At 42.6% G+C, this 20,284-nt stretch overlaps 2 protein-coding genes across 2 annotated transcripts; both read right to left on the bottom strand.

Moving 5' to 3' along the window:
* Positions 1–924: 924 nt before the first annotated feature.
* Positions 925–7,880, bottom strand: LOC110976345 (allograft inflammatory factor 1-like). Its single transcript, XM_022229531.2, has 6 exons — positions 7,610–7,880; positions 5,699–5,742; positions 4,769–4,841; positions 3,554–3,595; positions 2,933–3,095; positions 925–1,418 (listed from the first exon to the last, which is right to left on the bottom strand). Exons 1-6 carry the CDS (start codon positions 7,632–7,634, stop codon positions 1,334–1,336), a joined length of 432 nt encoding a protein of 143 aa, XP_022085223.2. The 5' UTR covers positions 7,635–7,880; the 3' UTR covers positions 925–1,333.
* Positions 7,881–11,035: 3,155 nt separating this feature from the next.
* On the bottom strand, positions 11,036–19,443 carry LOC110976415 (allograft inflammatory factor 1-like). The gene is made up of 6 exons (XM_022229663.2): positions 19,077–19,443; positions 16,225–16,286; positions 15,119–15,185; positions 13,767–13,808; positions 13,084–13,246; positions 11,036–12,259 (listed from the first exon to the last, which is right to left on the bottom strand). Exons 1-6 carry the CDS (start codon positions 19,111–19,113, stop codon positions 12,175–12,177), a joined length of 456 nt encoding a protein of 151 aa, XP_022085355.1. The 5' UTR covers positions 19,114–19,443; the 3' UTR covers positions 11,036–12,174.
* Positions 19,444–20,284: the final 841 nt, after the last annotated feature.

Raw genomic sequence — 20,284 nt, 5'->3', positions numbered from 1 at the left:
GCAGAGCACGCTGAGTACGCATAACTAATTTACTCCGGAATGTGTGGTCTTTGCGTACACGCAGAACGCGTGCAAGAACCTGCTTGTAACTTTCTTTTCGCCGATTGAGAGTGCACTTCAGCTCGGGGCGGATACAGGCGATTCGCAATAGCGTTGACCAGTCGCAATGTGCGAAAGCTGTCGACCCAGTGCGCGTTTGGAAAGGGTCGACAGATTCCGCGCATTGTGATTGGCCAACGCGTTGCAAACTCGTGGAGGAGCACTCTTGTGAAACGCTCTTGTTGTCTTGTCTTGTTATGACTGTCAGTTAGATACAAATTCTTTGCAAACACTTTCTTAATAAACAATAACACTTTCAAAATAGGCCTACTGTTTGGGTAATTCCAAAGAAGGAGCCCTGAAAACTAGTTTGTACTGCATGTTAAAAAAGTCAGCATTGGGTCCTTGCTCTATGGTATGAAGTAGAGTATTCGCCCCGAGCTGAAGTGCACCCTCAATCGGCGAAACAAAGACAGATGGTTACAATCGGGTTCTAGCACGTGTTCTGCGTGTACATTCCGGTCGTTGCGCGTACTCGGCGTGCTCCACGTCAAACGCGCACATACTTGCGCGCCTCAAGGCGCGCCTATGCATTGAAGACCAAAAAACACGCCCTTCTTTGTTCCGCTCGGAGCGGATAGGCGATTAAAATAGTGCGCCTCCAATAGGGCATTGGGTCGGCAGATTGGCCAAGGCATTGCAGGCTCTTGGAGGCGCACTATTAAGAATCGCCCCATTTCGTTTACAAACACGCCCTCTTTTGTTCCGCTCGGAGCGGATAAACATACTTTAAAATATTCTGTTAATGAAAAGATTAAAACAACACCAGTTCTACCAGACCCAAAATTATAATGCTCGTGAAAGTACATTAACGTAGCCAACAGGTTCTAGAGAATAATTACTGCAACCTTGGTGTATTTCATAGTAACAATATTTAACCTTTCTAAGTTATGATACAAATACATTACTGTAAGCACGAAACAAATCATTAACGTTCTTCACGTTATTCCATCAGACTATATAAAATGTGCACGATTGAAGTGCAGACAAAAGAAAGGTCCATTTCCCTAAAATGGAGGCAATGCCCTTGTTATGAAACAATGCCGAGCTCGACAGGCTAAGGAACCATAATACCATTATAGCCGGGCTAATCGAGTAGCGTGTGATGAGTTTACTCAGTCTTTACAAAAACTGAAGACAGATCAATAACACTATCACTGGAAACAGTTCAAAATGCTCAAATAGGAAATCACGAAATCGGGACGAAATGCATAGCTTCTGTCTTCAGTCGAATTCAAGGAAGATGCTCTAGGTCCCTCTTAGGAGGATTGCCTGTCGGTCGTTCTTTCTCCTTTTTCTTCTCCTCGAACATTAGGATACTGGAAAATCAAGAAAAAAAATCAGAACTAAAATTTTAAGGATACGGAAATGCATCAGTATTTTATTCCAGCATTCCACCCCAAGCATTTTCCCGGCAACGGAGGCTCCTTTAGTGGAAACTGCACGTCGCCAGTTCACGAACGACGATGCGATGCGTTACGATGCGTTGCGGTTGCATGGCTACCAACAAAAATGGATCACTGCCAACCAACATTGTTCTTTTCAACCGATGAGGGGGTGCGTCTGATTGTTGGCTAATAAATCAAAGCCAACGATTTTAGTCTAGAATGTGTGGTCTTCGCGTGCACGCCGAACGCGTGTTAGAACCCGGTTGAAAAACTTAGTACCATCTGTCTTTCTTTCGCCGGTGAGGGTGCACTTCAGCTGAGGGCGAATATTGCGCGAATGAAATAGGAAAAAAAAATCAGTTTAATATTACAGAGTTGAAGTGCATCTTCTTCGGCGAAAAAACAGACAGACTGGTAGGAAGTTTTCAAACCGGACGGTTCTTGCACGCGTTTGGCGTCAGTGCACGCGAAGACCATTATTCCAGAATAAAGTCATCGTGCGTATTCAACGTGCTCCGCGTCGAGGGTGCATCCCATCAAATGCTTGTATTTCGGCGCGCGAGAGCTAATTAATATTTTGTGATCCCACGGGGTTTTTACAATAAGACATGCCGTAATCAGGAGGCATCATAGAAATATTTCTATAAATCCCGAATTTGGGACTAATAGTTTCCAGTTCCAAATTGCGGGCCTATTTTGGATAGAGGTGGGCGGCTAGGTTCAGAAATTAGCGCTTAGTTTTACTGCTGTTTTGGGGTATCTTCCTTGAAAGGCGAATTAAAAAGATTTTCGTCGCTAACCCCCATGAAATTGAAACGAAAAGTGATCTTCTGGCCATAATCTTGAATTTCCAGTAAAAAAGGAGGCCATCCTCTTCACGAGAGTCAACGGGCGGCGCTATTTCGGTCCGATTTTGCACTGTTTTCTGTGGGCGTGTATTTGGTGTAGTGCAACCTCAAACGCGCATAAATTTGCGCGCGTATGTGGTGAGTTCGTACCAACCTCGTTCCCATGGGTACGATCTTACTGCGCTATGTTGGATCCCACCATGCCTTGCTCGATCTCACGATCTAGTGAAGGAACTCGCACGCAGCCCATGGAGTCGAGGTTGAGTTCGTACCAAAGGACTAGACATTTAAGTCGAGTTCGGGCGGCCTGTTCTTGGCACGGGTTTCTGACAATGTTCTCGCGCTCGAACGGCGGGAACACGACTCAAGAACGCTGTTCTCGGAACAGGATCACACACCACCTCCTCGTCAGGGTTTTACAGGAACACACGGAAAAACTCGTGAGATTTTGACTTTTGAACAGCTGCGGAAAGTAGAGAGATGGATTACAAAGCCACAGACAATGGGATGATTTCTGAAAAAAACATTTAATTACTTTCCATCACCACACCCAGTTCAACTGGAAAAGCATGGGTTCTAGAATTCTCTTACACTCACAGTTTGAGAATAGAATTCCTCTTGCCCAGCATCATCTCGATAAACTCGTTGTAATGGATGGTGCCCGAGTTGGTGGTGTCCACCTCAGTAATCATCTTTTTCAACTCAAGGTGGGTCTTGGCCTGACCAAGCTTCTCCATCATGCGTTTGAGTTCCATTATATCTTTAAATAGTGAAAAAATCAGGGCAAAAGGAAAGCAATGCCGTCTCATCACTGTACCGCTTCTATTGAACTCCCCGGTATCAGATTGCCCAGGAATCGGTGTCCCGTGGAGCCTGACCCAAATGAGTCAAAAAGACGCCTCCGGGGGGGTGTTAAAGCGAACCATAAAGTGTCAAATGACCCGGAAGAGGGTCAGTTTTTGACGCGGAAAATCGTCAGGCCCAACAGGCACCGATTGCAAGTCGATCTTACCCGGGAGTGTTTAAAATGCATATATATACATGCATAACCGCGTGAAAACGAAGAGAACTTTGCTTTATCTTGGTTACCCTTTGCCCAAGCATGAGATGTCATGAGCCCCAATAATGTAAGACATAACAGAGTCTGACACCACTGGCCAAGACAGTAACCTTCCGTCCAATAAGACTGTAGATTTTTAATGACCCTTTTCTTCTTACCAATGTCTCCGGAGGAGTTCTCATCAAACTCCATAAACATTCCTGTAAAGAACGTAAAAAAAACTATGTATTTTCTCATGACAACAGAATCACTATCGCAGCAGGCCGAAGTACGAAACTGAGTGGAAGTGGTTTGGTAGTGTTATCAATAATGATAATCTCAGAATAATTCTCTCATCATATTCGAGGTGTTGGTCTGACGTACGGACTGCTAGTCGTTCAGAGATTCATTTCCCGTCCTTAATCTTCCTCAGAAAAGCGAGTGGAAAACATCATCAAGACAGAGATATGACAAAACTATTGTTGACTGCTGCAGTGTGGGATATGACGTTGTGAACAGACGATGTAAAATCAGTTTATTGACTGGTAGCCCACAGGCTAAATAAAATCAAGATTTAAAAAAAACCCTCTTCGTCTGTTATATAACAGTAGATTCCGTTGTCAATCGGCATTAAAGAAGTTGCTGTTTTGGGACAGCACATTCTACTGTCAACTGTCTCTGTATACTAACAGGAGATTATTATGGAAGTGTATTTAGGACAGGGTGAGAAAAAATTAGTGCTTAGGTACGGATTACTATTAAGTAAATACGGATGGCTATTTCGTACGTACGGATTACTACTTTGTGTGTACGGTTTTGTTAATAATGATCCTAGGCATTGGCCGCATTCAAAATTCCGTCTTGAGCGGAAGCATCTCCCTATCGGTTGAAAAGAGCCATGTTGGTGGGGAGTGTTGCCTTGTTGCCGTAGGGCGGACGCGTACACAACGCATGTAGCTCACTGTCTTTCGGGAACCAGCAAAGTGGCGTTCCTACAAAAGGAGCATCCGTTGCTAGGAAATCGCACCCTCTCTTGGTCCCGCTCGGGCCTAATGAACTAAAGTTTAGTCATGCCATGCAACATAATCCGTAAGTACGGTTCAGTAATCCATACGTACGAAAAGGTAATTTGTACATACGAATTAAATTTTTTTCTTACCAAGTCCTAAATACACTTCCATAAGAATCTCCTGTTAGTAAATAAAGAAATATTGACAGTAGAATGTGCTGTCACAAAACAGCAACTTCTGTAATGCCAATTGACAATAGAATCTTTTGTTATTTAATTTAACAGAAATCTTTAACGGTGTAAAACGATGCCTAATCACCGTTACCTTAGATTTAACAGAGAGTCATCCCGTGAAAAATCATGTATCTAAAACGAACCACATTACCTTTATAGCTGACAAGCCTCTCTTCAAGATCTGGATATTCATCTTCACTGTATTTACCACTTGTAATGATTTCCTGCATAGTGTCAGAAAAAAACAGTCATTGGTGACGATAATTAAAGCCAAGAAATTGATTCACAAAGGCTGAATCGCCGATGACGCCAATAAAGGTAAGATTCGCGTACTCCCTGATAATGTTATCAAATGAAAACTAATTGGAATATCTCGAAAGGTTGGACCTGGTCAGAAATTAATTTTGTAATCCGGAAATTTATACTCAATTGCTCGGATGTTCCTACGTCATTCGGTTTTATATTTGATTCAAAGATAATCAGTGTTAATTAACGTCTGGATTAAATGTCTACCGTCGCGAAAATCTTGAATTGCTGACCAGCGTAAAGGCGCCCTTTCCATATGTACGTTTTTGGGGTGCGTTTGCGTACACGATGCGTTCATGCGTTCACTTTCACGGACACGAAACATAACACACGTACGTGTGCGTTGCGTTCGGCCGTCAAAATCGCCCCGGGAATGATATCGACGGAAACACAACGCATGGCGCAAGTGTTGCCACGCATAGGGAAGGGCGGCTTAATAATGCGTCATGGCAATCGGTTTGGGTGCGCTCCCATCCGGCGCAGTATCCCTTGACATCGCATTGGAAATGAGCATTACAAGCTTTGGTGAGGCACCATGCATAGTGAATTTCAAGCGGCATGGGGCTGGAGGTCATACAATAAATACGGGGAGTGATCGGTGACAACGTACTGATTATAAACTCAGTGACCACTGAAAAGCGACAAAATAGAATGACCAAAATGATGATCGAGTCAAAAATGAAAGACAGTAAACCCACGAGTCAACGAGTTATGCCTATGCATGTATTTAACCATAACGACCGGCTATTGGCAACTAAACTTGACTATAAGCTACCTTGTTGTACGCTGCGAAAGCATCTTCCTGGCTTCTTTTCCTGTCTGAAAAGAAAGCGACAACAATCAACATCAATATTTACCATGGTCGACAACAGGCAAAGAGAAGTCTGGACTTCTTTAGCGCCGAGTGTTTTCAGCAAAGCATGCGTTTGGGTCACGCGGCTCTGACTTCTATGATCTTGTACAAAGCAGGCGTGTTGAAAGGCTCCATTACGCTGTTGCCCCCAAAACGCTGCAGATGGCGCATTGTAGCGTATGTACATGTATTTTATGTTCAGGTGAGTAACTCCAATACGGCCGTTTCACGATAGTGCGCCACCAAGAGTTTGCAACGCGTCAGCCAATCACAATGCGCGAATTTTGTCGACCCAATGCGCGTTTGGAAAGGGTCGACAAATTTCGCGCGTTATGTTTGGCCAACGCGTTGCAAACTCTTGGTGGTGCACTATTGTGAATCGCCTGTATTGTCATCTACAACATATAATATTGTCGTCTTTATTTATAATGCGCAAGAGTGCAGATTTGGAGATTCCGAGCACACCATTGTGTCAACAACTTTTCTCCGAGTTTGGTAAAGCTTTCCTCGAACAGCTGTGACAACAAATAAATCAAGTTTTTTTGGACAATGAAGTGACAGATTTCACTTGATTTGTTCATCAAAGAATGAGCTTTCCAAAGCGCCATTCTTTTATGCGTCTGCCTTCAGATCTGATGAGAGTGGGGGTAATGTTGAAAGTTAACACTGCTTGCGGGTCGATCTCTCTGTATTAATGATCCCCGAGCTGGAACAAGAAAGGGCGCAATTTTCCTAGCAACGCTGGCTCCTTTGGTACGTAGGCACTGTACTTCGCTGGTTCACAAACGACTATGAAAAGCACGCGTCACGGTCGCATAGATCGCTACCAACAAAATGAGCACCCCTGACCAACATGGCTCATTTCTACCGATGAGGGGTGCTTCTGCTCGAGGTGGACGCGATCACATGAATGCATTTCTGTCTGTTCCAGTGACCTTCCCCCCTCATTTTGTGGGTTTCACATGTAGGCCCAGAGAGGTCAAGGCGGAGTTAGAGGGCAAGGGCTTTGTATTACTAGGACAGGCTCAAGTAAACCTTTAGCAGAACACCCGCAATGCATTACCTCATATCCAGCAGGGGCGCGTTCAAAATCGCAATATGGCCGTTGTGTCATGTGTGTCTTTATCGTTGATGTAAGTATTACGCTATGGAAAGCGGCCTTGATTCTTCAATGGCGTTTGGGGTGGAGCCTTTACTACACAGAGCGGAATTGATTCGGGTCATCTCCATTGTACTTGGATAGTCACACTGCTGGAGATCAGAGTGGAGAGAGTCAATATAGAAACCCAATAGTGCCGAACGAAGTGGATTTTATCCATAGGTGTAGCATGGTACGTGGTGCTTATTCCGCATTCTGTGCATTGATGAATTCGGGAACAATAGTGTCAAAACTGGCCCCAAGGTTACTGGGTTATAATGGCGCAGTGATCAGTGATTGTGTTTTTTACAGCAAAGTCCTGTGTATAGAACAAATATAGGCAAATCTATGGAATCACGTGACACTATGTGAAGCGTCTGCACAAGGTGAGCGGACAATGTCAGGAATCTCGCAGAGGTGCAAATTTTCAGCATCGGCGACCTCGGTGGAATCGACATAACAGACATTTTGCTAATCATAATGAATTCACGAGAGTTGGCTTAAACGTAAAACACACACCCGGCACAGCGTTGAATACCCCCAGAACCGTGGGGTCCAACGTCCACCCCGCTCTTACGAAGCGGGGAGGACGTCGGACCCGAAAATTCTGGGGTAAGCCCCCCCCCCGCCCGCCTGTTGGTTTCTGAAATGCGTGATGAGTATGTCAAAGCAAAATACAGCAAGATTTTATTTACCTGAATACGCCTTCTCATGCATCATCCTTGACTCCTGCAAACAACAATTGGGAGCAAAACACTGCAAGAGGATTTCCAGAAGTTCAGTGCCTAAACCTGGACCCGTGATCCCACTATGGCGGCTGATATCTTGTAAGGAATTACCGTTGTAAGTGCATGAATTGGAGCGCAATCCATGCACGCCGCGCCGCGGATTAAATCACCCAAGCGGGCGCTTTATCCACACTGACCATACACCAATAACAGCTGGCGCAAGACCATAAGTTCACGAGAGGCACCACAAAAGAAAATGTGAGCAAAAAGCTATCACGGTCTACCTCATCCAATGGCTTACTTTATTTGGCGCACTGCTCGGTAGCCCAAACGAGGCTGTGGCAAAATTTGTCCTTCAAACATTAACTGTGCGTTTCTGATAAACCCCCCATTTTTACGTCGCACTTTGTCTTCTCAGCTCTCAAAGAGGGGAAATTAGAAAATTCTCAACATCCAAAAATTAAAAGTAAACTTGATTTGGTACATGCTCTCGAGTTTAACTGAAATTGCCAAAAACAAGAAACGTCTCCCCCCAAAAAGCAGAAATCTTTAACAAAATAAAGCTGGGACTATGAATTATAAAAAAGTAAAATTTCAGTTAGTTTATTACTTCAAAATCAAAGTCACTTCTAATCATAAGCATTTTATTGATGTTTTCGAAGGTGCTCGACTAATGTGGACGACAATGGAATTGTTTCCAAGCTTAGAAGCTTTATCGACAAATTTCTGAGCAAGCTGCCTGCATCGTATGCCATCCGCATTTTTCTTTACAACCGCAACGTGTTTCCTCGGCGATTGAGGGCGCTCTACAAATCTTGTTGACTGTGTTTTAAGGAGCAGTTTTCCGTGCACCTGCTATAATTCGAGATTGTAAAGGGCTTTTTGAAAATTCCCGGGGGGGGGCAAGAACTACCCGATGATTTGTCAAACATTTTTATGATCATTTTAAAGGCTAATCTATCTGGCCTTTGTACCGTTAGATTAAAACCACTCAGGGTGGCCGTGACTTATTTCTTAACGAATCACTGTATTAGCCTTGAATCCAAAGCATGAAGGCATTACAAATACTACTCTAGCATTCACTGACTCCTGGACACAAAATACAGATTACAATGTAGATAATAATATTGAAGATGAAACAGTTTGGGACGCATGGGACAGGTTAAGAAACGTCTTGTGTACGGCTAGTCGGATAGTCTTTATCACCAGCCGGTATTGCTGAACTCCCAGGACTAATATTTAGACTGAATTCGGGCCGCATTCAAAACACGCGCAAAATCTGTCTACCCTTTCCAAACGCGCACTGGATGGGTCGACTGATTTCGTGTCCTGTAATTGGCCAACGCCGTGTAAACTCTTGGAGGCGCACTACTGTGAAGCACTCGTATTGGTGAGTTAAAGTGCGACGACCTATGAATATACACGCGTTTTTTAATTAAAAGCGGGGATGGGCTGTATAGGCAAATGTCCTGCGCTCAACAATGATTTGTTGTAGATCAAATCGTGTACGTCATGTTCTCGAAGACTTGAAGGATGTTTGATAACAACACTTTTATAAAGAAATGCTGATGAAAATTTTAAGGTAAAAAACAGAGAACATTTCCTGCACCGTTTTAAAAAGAATGAGTAGACAGTAATTTTTCTAAGCAATCGTTCCCAGGAGAGTGGCGCTTTAAGTTTTGAAAGGCACCTTGATGGCTCGTTACTGAGACCAAAAACCGATCTCATTCCACTTTGTGCAGGAGCACCCCCTCATCGATTGAAAAGAGCCAGTTTGGTCGGGAGTGTTCGTTTCCTGGTAGCCATTATATTGGAAAGCAATGCAGTGCATATTGCGCGTGACGCACTAACATTGCCTGTATTTCTATACATGTACTGTACATGTGCTATCAAAATACGTTCACTTCTTTGCTCTTTGGTACTGCTATCACTTCTCTTCAAATGTTCCAAAATCGTTTTGAATCTACTTGGGTCAGATTAAGTAATAGAGGATTTTTATTCAAAATAAAAAAATGGCTTCATGGGATTTTTGAGCTGGAATTCTTCACCCGTGCGTAACTTCTCTTGTCTTTATCGAGGGGTAAACTGCCCATACTTTTGATTTTAGTCGGGCGCCGTACAGATCACGGAATTCTCCTGTAGTTTTGAACAGCATCTGGTGGTCTATGCATTCAAGTTATATGTCTGTGGTTCCAACCAATGGAGCCTCTGTTGAAGTTGCGCCCAAGCTCCAATCTAGAGCAAGAGATCTCTTGCTGTAGCTCGGAGCACATAGGCCAGCATGTTAATGACCCAGACTTCTATGTGGAATCTCCGGAGCCGTTGAGTTGACGGTTTCTGTACTGTAGGTGCGTGTATTTTTTAACCTTATAGCCAAATAATTCAGACAAGATTACTGAAACCGAGGCAAACCTCTTGTAGAAGAACCTTTGAACCCTAGAATTTAACCGACAGCGGATACAACAGTCATGAGTATGCGTGTATATACTTCCTGTATATTCCAGAAACAGTGGGAATAGAGTAACATTGTGCTGTTCGACCTTCCAGTCATTGAGGGGATCCTCTGTAATTTCGGTGGATGTTTTGCAAGGGACCTGGCCAAAGAACCCAGACAGGGGTGAAAGGGGACGGTGAACTGTCCGAGGTGGGAACCACGAGGTCATTGTGGGGTCACGTCACACGTGTGAATCACAGGCTACGGCTATTTATTCAGCGTTGCATGCCAATGTCAGGCATCAATAAACTTAGCCATAAAACATCATTATGGTGCACCGCACTAAATTTATGCGTACCTAAACTGGCGATACAAACTGCATGAAAAAAGACACTCTGGAAAAGAACGCAAGAGGAATTTCCAACTGGAATCAAAGATTGTTATCCTTCGGGAAATATTCTTTCCGACGTTTCGAGCGCACCACACACATCAACAAATATTTTTGCATGATATTTCCCTGCCCTAACCCTAAAATGGTTCCCAAACTCTTGGTCCTGGTTTAAATGTAACCACCCGCCTCTGTACGAAGTAGACCAACAAGTCTGGGATACATGGAACCTTCCTATAGTTTTAATCTTAACTGCATGCAGGACTTCTTAATCGAAATCGACTATGGGATGACTATACATCTAAACCGATGAGCTCGCACGCAAGCACAACCAACTATCCGCCTTGAGCAGAAGCATCCCCTCAACGGTTGAACTTGAGCCACGTTGGCGGAGAGTTGTCATTTCGCGTGCATGTCCTATAGTCATTCTTAAAGCAGCGAAGTGTAGTTCCGACCAAAGGAACATCCGCGGTTAGGGAAATTGCGCCCTCTCTTGCTCCAGCTCCGGCCTCATCAGGATGCGTTTACGTATTACGCTGGTGGCAATACAGAGGAGGATTTCCTACAACTATTACATACAAAATATTGGTGTTTATTATTCTTTTTGAACATAAGCATCTCCATGTACAATAATACTTTCTATACACTGTTTGGATAGTTCGAAAGCAGAACTCCAGGAAAGGTTCTATTGCAAGTGAACAGGAAAAAAAAAACACCACAAATGGCAATATAAACTCAAGTAAAAACATGCTTTAAATTACTCTGTGAATGAATGGGATTATTACAAAACAACACCCATTCTATCGAGCCCACACAATACTTGCCACAATCTACTCAAAACGTAATCTACAAGTTCTTGAGAACAATAATGTCTACAATTATGTAGTTCGTACATTATAAGACAATTATAAATTCCATTTTCGAAATTATACATACCATAAAAAGGAATGAATCAGTCTCACGGGCAGAACATAAAAATTGTGAGAAAATGTACAAAGGTAATAACTAATTCAGTAAAATGCAGGCATGGTTAGCGATGATATTTACACAAAAATTCTGATGTTTCATAGCAAGCAATTAGGTTAGCTGGTTTCGTTTTTGCTTTGCTTTTCTTGTACGGTAATATCTATATAAAGAGGATAAATGCTGGTGATATGGTCCGTAACCCGTCTAGGCCTATAAGTTTGAAACCATTTTACTGAAAACTGATAATTATTTCCAAATGTTGGTTAGATTCTTTCCACTTCAATTTCGCTCTACTTTTGGGCCTGAATTTAGATTTATGTTGTATTTCGCTTTAGGGAAAAAATAGCATGTCACTGTAGCTGTCTTATTCTTTTTAATTAAAAAAAAATTCTTGGGTTTGCCGGGAAGCCAAAGTTTGCTTAGTAGTTTTCTGAGCAGACTGTCGTTGCAATTAAACTATACTCGCAGACAGTGGTCACTCATTACACGAAAAAAAAATTCAATGACAAAGACAGTCGATGAAAGAGACACCGGTAATATCTGTTAGACGTTAAACAAGCAGTGTGTCTTGCAAAATTAAACACAGCATGGAAGCCTGGAAATATAGTCTGGTTTATAATACAGAGAAGCACGCGATGACTTTGCTCAACTTTAACAAAAACTGCAGACAATTCGAAAAAAATCACTGTTCGTTGGTAACAAAAATCGGACAGAAAATGCATAGCTTTCTGACTTCGGTTGAAATCAAGGAAGGTCCTCTAGGCTCCTTTTTGGAGGAATGCCCGTTGGCTGTTCTTTTCCTTTTTTCTTCTCCTCAAACATCAGGATACTAGAAAATCAAGAACAAAAAAACAAAAAACCAAATTGAAAAAAATGAAAAGATGTTTGAAATCCATCAATACAATACTCTAACTTGAATTAATGCCACTTTCCTCGGCTGAATCGAAGACAGCCAAGGCTATCGCAAAGAATATAATCGAGTTACAAATTCCAGTGAATAAGGAGCCGACAAAAAATGATGCTGCATCAGCGTTTAGCCAGTTGTGAGTCTTGGGAAGTATTATTTCTTGACGGTGCTGTGTTGCCTCCAAATAAGACTTCTGCAATTTCTGCAACCTTCTGCAATTTGAGATCCATTTCCAGACGACAAAATATGGACACATTTGTGTTATTTATTTTTCATGTTCGCTGTTCACACGTCGGTATTGGCGCGGATGTGGTATTTCCGTGTCACATGATACGTCCACATGATCGCGCGACTGAGCACGTTGTCTGGTGTATCGCTAGAAACGGGCCGACCTGCAACATTTTTAATATCCTGTGACGTGGAGACAATGGAGTATTTTATTGTCGGTCACATGCTGAATGACACTCAAATTAGCCAAGGCTGGTTTTGGGCGTCACAATGAAAAACACAATGAAGCGCCAAACATGCCGTTTGCAATAGATACAAACACATACGGTAGGTTACAGCTCAATCTGCTTTAAGTTCAGCTTTCAGTTTCACGATCAGAAAATTGAAGGGCAGCTGAGATCCCTACCTTCAGCCTGGGGAAGGAGTGGAGCAATATTCCCTTACAGGAACTCCTCCCCCCCTTTCAGTCTCTATCACGCCCAGACCACCTGGAAACGCATGCGTTCTTGTTCACTCACATTTTAAGGACGCTGTTCTTCTTGCCTAGCATCATCTCGATGAACTCGTTGTAGTTGATGGTACCCGAGCGGTTGGTGTCCACCTCAGCAATCATCTTCTTCACTTCCAGGAGGTTCTTGGGCTGGCCAAGCTTCTCCATCATGAAGGTGACGTCCTTGTCATCTTTAAGAAGTACAAATAAAGTCCAAAAGGACTCGTAAAAATAAACTCTCATATTGTCTGCTCTAGTCATAAACGTTTCGAGAAACACCACCCTTGATTGGTGTCAGAGTTGTCTAAAACTTTACTATTTGGCCTATTAGTTAAAAGAAAAGGCCTTATTTGCGTTTTAGTATTTAGCATTAGTGTTTATTATTGGTTGTTAAGACAGCTACTTATTACACAATGTGAAAAATCCTTTTGCTGTTCGTGCCAGCCATTGGTTTTGGACAGAAGCGCAACAGTGACTAAGAGAGACGTCTCCTGTGCGTGCGTCGCCCCAATTGTATATACGACGGTGAAAAAAACACCATTTTTCTTGAAAACATTCTGCGTGCACATTGTTAAAGCCAGAAATATCACGAGTACCAGTGAAGGAAAAAACTGGTTGACAATGATTATTCTATGAAAAGGTATACCAGTGAAACATTTTTGGCCCAAACAGTAACCTTAGAATAATATTTTAATGAAGATTTATTCTTACCAAGATCACCGGAGTTATCCAGATCATACTCGATAAACTTTTCTGAAAGAACGCCAAAGGAAGTAATTTTTAAACAAGGCAACAAAATTTTTCGAAGTCACATGCATTCTTTACGATTTACAATTCCAGACCATCAATACACTGAAACAATAAATCAGTATCTAAAATGGTGCGTACCGGTAAAAGATGCATTCGATTTTGTTAAATATTTCGCCATCCGTCTACCAGCCCAAAATTTAAAAAAAAAACCAGCAAAATATAAAACTGCTGTGCTTAATTTGGTGAATGACTTCCAAAAAAAAAGGGTCAAAATAGTTTTGTTGTCATTCGTCGCATTTCAGGAATAACCTGCCAAATCGGTTTCCTAAAATTTCTCGAAAGGGACAACCGGCGAACGTGCTGACAACATCGATGTGTGCTAATTGAATGGTGAATAATCTCACTCAGAGCTCGAGGAGATTAACTCAAAACGGCGGCCGTCCTACTGGATCCAGTCAGGCAGAAACTCGCAATTTTTTCTTCGGCCACAAATTGTGCTCACAAATCGACATCTGGCGATGTGTTCCGTGTACTATGGATAGGCGCATTCAGGCGTGAGTGGGAAACCGAGTTACCCGCATTTAATATAGGAGTGGTAGGCAGTGCTAACCACTATCATAAGTGATAATCACATAAAATATCCACTCTTCCTGTTTGACGCGCTGGTCTGATGCATAATTGGAGCAGTGTGCTTATCGCACATTTGCCATTCTGGCAATTTCGTCTTTGCTATCTATAATGTAACAACGGGCCACCAATGAACGATTTCCTTATATGTGTTTACAAAACTAGCGCTAACCAAACTTTCCTGGAGTATATTGGTTTCGTAATCGGCCCGAATTAGTTTCGATAGACTACCTTCCTGTAGCTTGCTGAAATAATCCAAACAACATAAAGGCAGCAAAAGGTGGAAAACAATTTAACCCATTAAACTTTATGTTTGATTGAAAAATGTTAAGCTCGTATCGCCTGGAAATATAGAATTCAAGGCCAAGAAGAATATCTACTATCACTGTTTTGTGCCATTATTTGATTGAACTGTATTGGCTTATTTTGGGCTTTATTTAAAGGCCACACAAAACATAAACAAGTGCTATGATTGGACCCATTTGAATTCGGCATATCAGGCCAGGGACAAGCATAGATTCATCATGAAAATGAATAATTGACTACTTACGAACAGACTGACTCAGTGCAAAGATCCTTCCATGAGATTCTTTTAAAAACAGTTTTACAGAGCATCGGTAGGTCCCGTTAAATTTAATTAAAGAAAGTGACCATCTCGAAAAAAATGCATCTAAAAACTGCAGTACCTTTGTAGTTGTTCAGCCTCTCCTCGAGATCTTCATACGAGCTGTATTCACCATTTTTGATGATTTCCTGCAGATTGAAAGAAAACAGTTGTCACTGATGACGACTTTAAGCCGGGACACCGATTTACAAAAAGGCTGGGTCACTGGTAACGCTTGTAAAATAACATTAAGGTCACTCTATGATAATGTGGTCACATGAATGTATAAATTATCTCGAGACAACGCTCATCATCATACTGTGTTGAATATATAAAAATGTGGGCCTCATCAGGACTCAACATTTTAATCGGAAAGTCTTACTCCATGCTGAGACAATCCTACATACTTTTTACACGAAATTAAACGTTAATTAGTGTTTAATAGTTAACGTCTGGATTCAACGTCTACTGCAGCGTTATTCTCGTGTTGATGACCATGCGTATTTGCGCGCTTAAATCCTGCATCACAAGGCGAGGCACCATGTATAGTGACCCTCTATATGTCGTGGAACTGGAGGTCACGTTGTAAACGCAAGCCGGAAAGGTTAGGGAAGTGATCCCTGGTTATGCTTGCTATTTGTCTGATGAGATACATCCTATGCCTCATGCTGCACATAGCTCAGAATCCATTTTGTTTTTTTCCCCCAATTTTGCAAGAGATGGATTTTTCCACCAGTGAAAGAGCCCTTCGTCTTTCCAAAGAGCACAGGGAAGCAACAGTATACGTGTGGAATCAGTAAGATCGCACGCGTTTTGGTGCCTCATTTCAATTAAAGGTATTGTCGAAATACTAGACAGTATAACCTACAATCGTAAATGGAAATAGTTCAGAGACTTGATCACGTGGGCAGCATCGTGTCTGGAAACTGGGCAAAGGTTATAGTGGCCCAGTCCATTCTTGAATCGTTAAATGAAATTATTTGATGATTATAAACTCAGTACCAGTAACGGGGGCGGGGGGACGAACATGACATCCAAGCCCAAGCACAAACCAAGAAACCAACCGGCAAACCCACAAACCAGGAAGTTATAAGCACAACAAACGGCCCTTTACAGCGGTTCAGAGGGAAATTATTCATTAAACAAAAGTCGAATATTTAAACCGAAATAGTTCATTAAATTAGCTACCTCGTTAATCGCTTCTAAAGCCTCTTCCTGGTCCTTTTTCAGCTTCCCCCACTGTTTCCCGCCTAGAATGAAAAATACAACAATCGGTAGCCATTATTAACCATCGTAACAAGAGGGGAAAAGAACTTGGATGGTGAATTTGTAGAGCAGAGCAGTATTCCGGAAAATACTGCAGAAGAGCTAGTCCCCTTTAAACGAGCGCTCCATTGGTTTGAAAAGCGGGGGGGGGGTGATCGGTGGGGGATAACGCAAGGCAAGACAAAAATTAGGAGTGGGCATTTCCGGAATACTGCCTTGCAATTGTTTCGATGTGGATCATTCATTTTGCCCTTTGACACGACAATTCATATTCGGTTCTTCGAATATTAAGAATCAAAGAAAGCGATACTGGTGAAATCAATATCCTGGTGGAATATGCACATTTTTGTTTTAACAGAAGTCGGTGGGTCGTTTAGACTGTCGACCAAGTGTTTCAAAATCGCGTATTAAGATTTGACGCAACACAGACTTCCAACGCACAAAAGTAGACCAAATTTATGCTCGTCAGTGGAGATATTGGCATATAGTGTAATTCGATCGATAACCAGCATAAGAAGCCATTACATGCCTCTTTGACCAATAGGGTGTCGTGATTTGCCAAATGCACGCGCGCGTCAAGCCGAGGAATGTGCGTGTGAGTGCGGCGCCACCACAGTTATGGCGTCTAATCGGATCAGTCTATACGTTTTTAGTGTTCCAGTGAGGCAGACGAGGTGAGTAGCTGTTTTGCCTTTTATACGCGCGCACACCCCCAGGCAGAACCTCACTGGGAACATCGCCTATGCTTATCCTAAGCTGGTAAGTCCGTGTCAGTCCAGAGCAACGGCTAGGTCTATCATTGTCTGCGACTCCGCGTATTTCCACTGGGAGTGAAGCCTAGACCTAGCTCTAGACAACAAATTGGGATGCAGCCTAAGGTTGCTTTCATCAACAACTGATATAATCAGCCAGGAAACAGACTTTATTTCAGAGTTTCCTGTTTGTGCAACTGGATAGGAGCCATGCTGTGGGTGGTTGTTGAGCTCACTTGCCATCTGGTATCCATAAAGAGAAAATGTTTGAGGGAGAGAAGCCAAAATCGTCTCTTAATGAAATCACTCTGTTGAACTGTTTGTGCGGTGCACCGCTGTGCAAATGAAATTGAACTGACATGGTACTGAAAACGCGGTCTTCGGGAAAGACGACTGATCGATGAACTGAAAAACATCTGAATACAGATTTAGTGGACATATAACACACTGGTCCACTGCTAAGACTAGACTGTGAGTCTGTGCTCGACGATCACATGTGTCTTCGACAATCACCGTGCTCGACGATCACATGTGTCTTCGACAATCACTGTGCTCGACGATCGCATGTGTCTTCGACAATCACTGTGCTCGACAATCTCATGTGTCTTCGACAATCACTGTGCTCGACGATCACATGTGTCTTCGACAATCACTGTGCTCGACGATCACATCACAAATTATGGGAACAGCGAATATCTTTGAAGTTAGACTATATATAAGATGCCCAGCATACTGAAGATAAGAAGTAAAACTAGGGAATATCTCACTCGTTATCAACTTTTGCATATCGTATTTACCACCTTTTCTTCTTTATTATTTTGTTTTTGTATTGGATTTCGTTCTGTAATTGCTTTAAAATGAAATAATAATTTATCAACAAAAGTTTGTTTACCGAAGTACTATACAATGATATGTAGATCCATATAACATCTCTGTTCTCTCCGAATAAAAACTCCGTGAACTTTCATCAGCAATTACTCGGGAAAAAGACCAACTTTTGTTCAATGTGTTTTGTAATCACCAGGGTCCAAATGCCACACAATGTCAAAAGCTGCTGTGCTCTAACTAAACGACAATGTAATGGCCCTGCGTCCATACTGCGCATGTGCGTGCAGGTTTGTTGAATGCTGAAAAGGCTAGCTCTGCGTGCCGCTGTGCACCGACCCTTCACGTTTCAGTGAATAGATATAAAAGAGGAAACTGCTCACCCAAGGTCGGCGAACCAACAGGGATTTCCCCCTGAAGGATGCCTTGGTATATTTGAGATATTTCCAGAGATTTCCCAATGGGATTATCAACGAATACGCCGATTCAACTTCCTTTCACGGCTAGCTATATTCATACTTTGGCGCACTGTTTAAGACGCCGATTCAAATCGACCCCAAAATCCGGATTTTTTTCCCTGGTCGTTAAATCCGAAACGATGCCAGAGAAATGTAACACATTATGAAGGGTGCAGTTCAGTTAATTAGACGAGTATCGCTTGCAGACCGTGCAATACAATAAGGGCATATGGCGGAAGTCAGACGTCTGGGCGCTTTATTATCCAAGATTTATTTCAAAGCGAAGACAGCTATACGCCTTGTTGAAATTTTGTCAATCTTTCCATCATGGCGGAAGAGTCTTTTCTTGTCTTCTTCGAATAAAGGGAACACGGTTTCGGCTCGTAAGGTCTTGTAATACATGACGTACGTATTATTGTACAGAAAGTGTCTAGTCCGACAACCAAATTCTTAATTTTTCATGATACTGGCGGGGGAAATTTGCAGATGATAAACCTCACAGCGAATATAACCAACCAAAATGCATTAATAACAGGACCAAGCATATAATGTTGTAAACTCGCACAAGGTGGATATCAAAGTGAGAGACGAAGCCCCGCCCCGTTCTAATGTTGTTCGTTCAGCACTTTAGCCCTCCCCCCCGAACGTGTGCTTCTGAAATGAATGGTCAGGTGGTAAGTCAATGCCAATATGGCAAAGAGATCTGACTGAAAACACATTTCTGGCAATTATTACTTACCCTGTTTGTTGGTATGATCCACCTTTGTGCTCGGCATCTTTCCTATGCTATAATCGACTGCTCACAAATGAGTGCAAAACACACCGCGAGATGAGCTCCAAACAGCGCTTCGGCCTTGACCCCGACTGTCCCACAATGGAGGCCGACACCTTGCAAGCAGCTCACAGGTTAAATCTTGAGACAATTCCCCGCCAAGATTGGGCTCTTATCAAATACGGGGACTCAGATGAGAAGCATACAGCGGACGGCAGTTGTTGTATTGACACCCTGTGGCTGCTATTGCAGGCGACTATATAAAGGCACATTTCCCCTACAGTAATTGTTGGCAGTCACTTCCTTCTATTTCAGCAAAATTATAAGCGGGCTCGGTACTGTTATGTTGGAGAGGAGGTTTCCGTGTTTGGGCACGACCATTTTGAAATATAGGGAGACGCAATTTTTTTTATCAGTACACCCTTCCTATGAATGTAATTTTTTTCGAGATAAGAAAGGTGAACACTGTGCATTGAGAAATATTGGTGATGCAGTGAATGAACCATCATGGCTGGGCACTACGCACTACACCCCCTACTCAGATAATGGTCGAACCTTTCAACGCCTCGTATAGTCCGTGCGTCTGTCGCTCGGGCCTGTGATTATAATTGGAATGGGGTGAGTCACCAAACCATTTCCTCAGGTGCACATGGCCTATGGTGAGACGTAAAACCAGCCGCCAATTGATTTCATCCACAATGTACATTTATAAATAAAATTAGCACAGAATCGCTCATTCCCTTATTAAAGGTTTAATTGCTTTGATGTATTCTTTTGATAGTGGTATTAAAAATAAAACCCACAAGCACACCATGAGTCGGGAAAAGTGAAACTTTGAGGATGCCACTAATCACAAGAAAGAGAGCAAATGCAGACCTCATTTCTCTCTTTTTTACGTTTGAGGGAAAATTTCAGAGTCGAATAATACATGTACACTTTTATACGTCAGCCGGTGGTTTGGACGCACCTCTCCCATCAAAACCTATAGCGACTTAAAACACCTCTTTAAAGAGGAAAACTTGTCGGATCGATAATAAATGAGGGCGCTGTTCACCTTTACCGGTCGGGTGCGGCTGCATGCTGAGTAACTTAGGCTGCATCCGAATCTCTTGTCTAGGGCTAGGTCTAGGTCTTCGCTCCAATGGAAATGCGTTGAGACGCGCAGACAATAGACC

This window comes from Acanthaster planci, linkage group LG11 (genome assembly GCF_054643075.1).
Source record: "Acanthaster planci isolate LZ-2023a linkage group LG11, COTS_SCS, whole genome shotgun sequence".
Classification (NCBI taxonomy): Eukaryota; Metazoa; Echinodermata; class Asteroidea; order Valvatida; family Acanthasteridae; genus Acanthaster; species Acanthaster planci.
This window is presented reverse-complemented; position numbering and strand designations above follow the sequence as displayed.

What these genes read in the sequence shown, in the direction of transcription:
- LOC110976345 (XM_022229531.2), bottom strand. Translation starts at nt 7,634, where the DNA reads ATGATGCATGAGAAGGCGTATTCAG. An exon ending in GAGGCTTGTCAGCTATAAAG is followed by an intron (nt 3,596 to 4,768) that starts GTAATGTGGTTC and finishes CGTTCTTTACAG; the next exon opens with GAATGTTTATGGAGTTTGAT. An exon ending in AGGAATTCTATTCTCAAACT is followed by an intron (nt 1,419 to 2,932) that starts GTGAGTGTAAGA and finishes TTGATTTTCCAG; the next exon opens with TATCCTAATGTTCGAGGAGA.
- LOC110976415 (XM_022229663.2), bottom strand. Translation starts at nt 19,113, where the DNA reads ATGCCGAGCACAAAGGTGGATCATACCAACAAACAGG. An exon ending in GGATCATACCAACAAACAGG is followed by an intron (nt 16,287 to 19,076) that starts GTAAGTAATAAT and finishes TTTTCATTCTAG; the next exon opens with GCGGGAAACAGTGGGGGAAG. An exon ending in GGATAACTCCGGTGATCTTG is followed by an intron (nt 13,247 to 13,766) that starts GTAAGAATAAAT and finishes TACTTCTTAAAG; the next exon opens with ATGACAAGGACGTCACCTTC.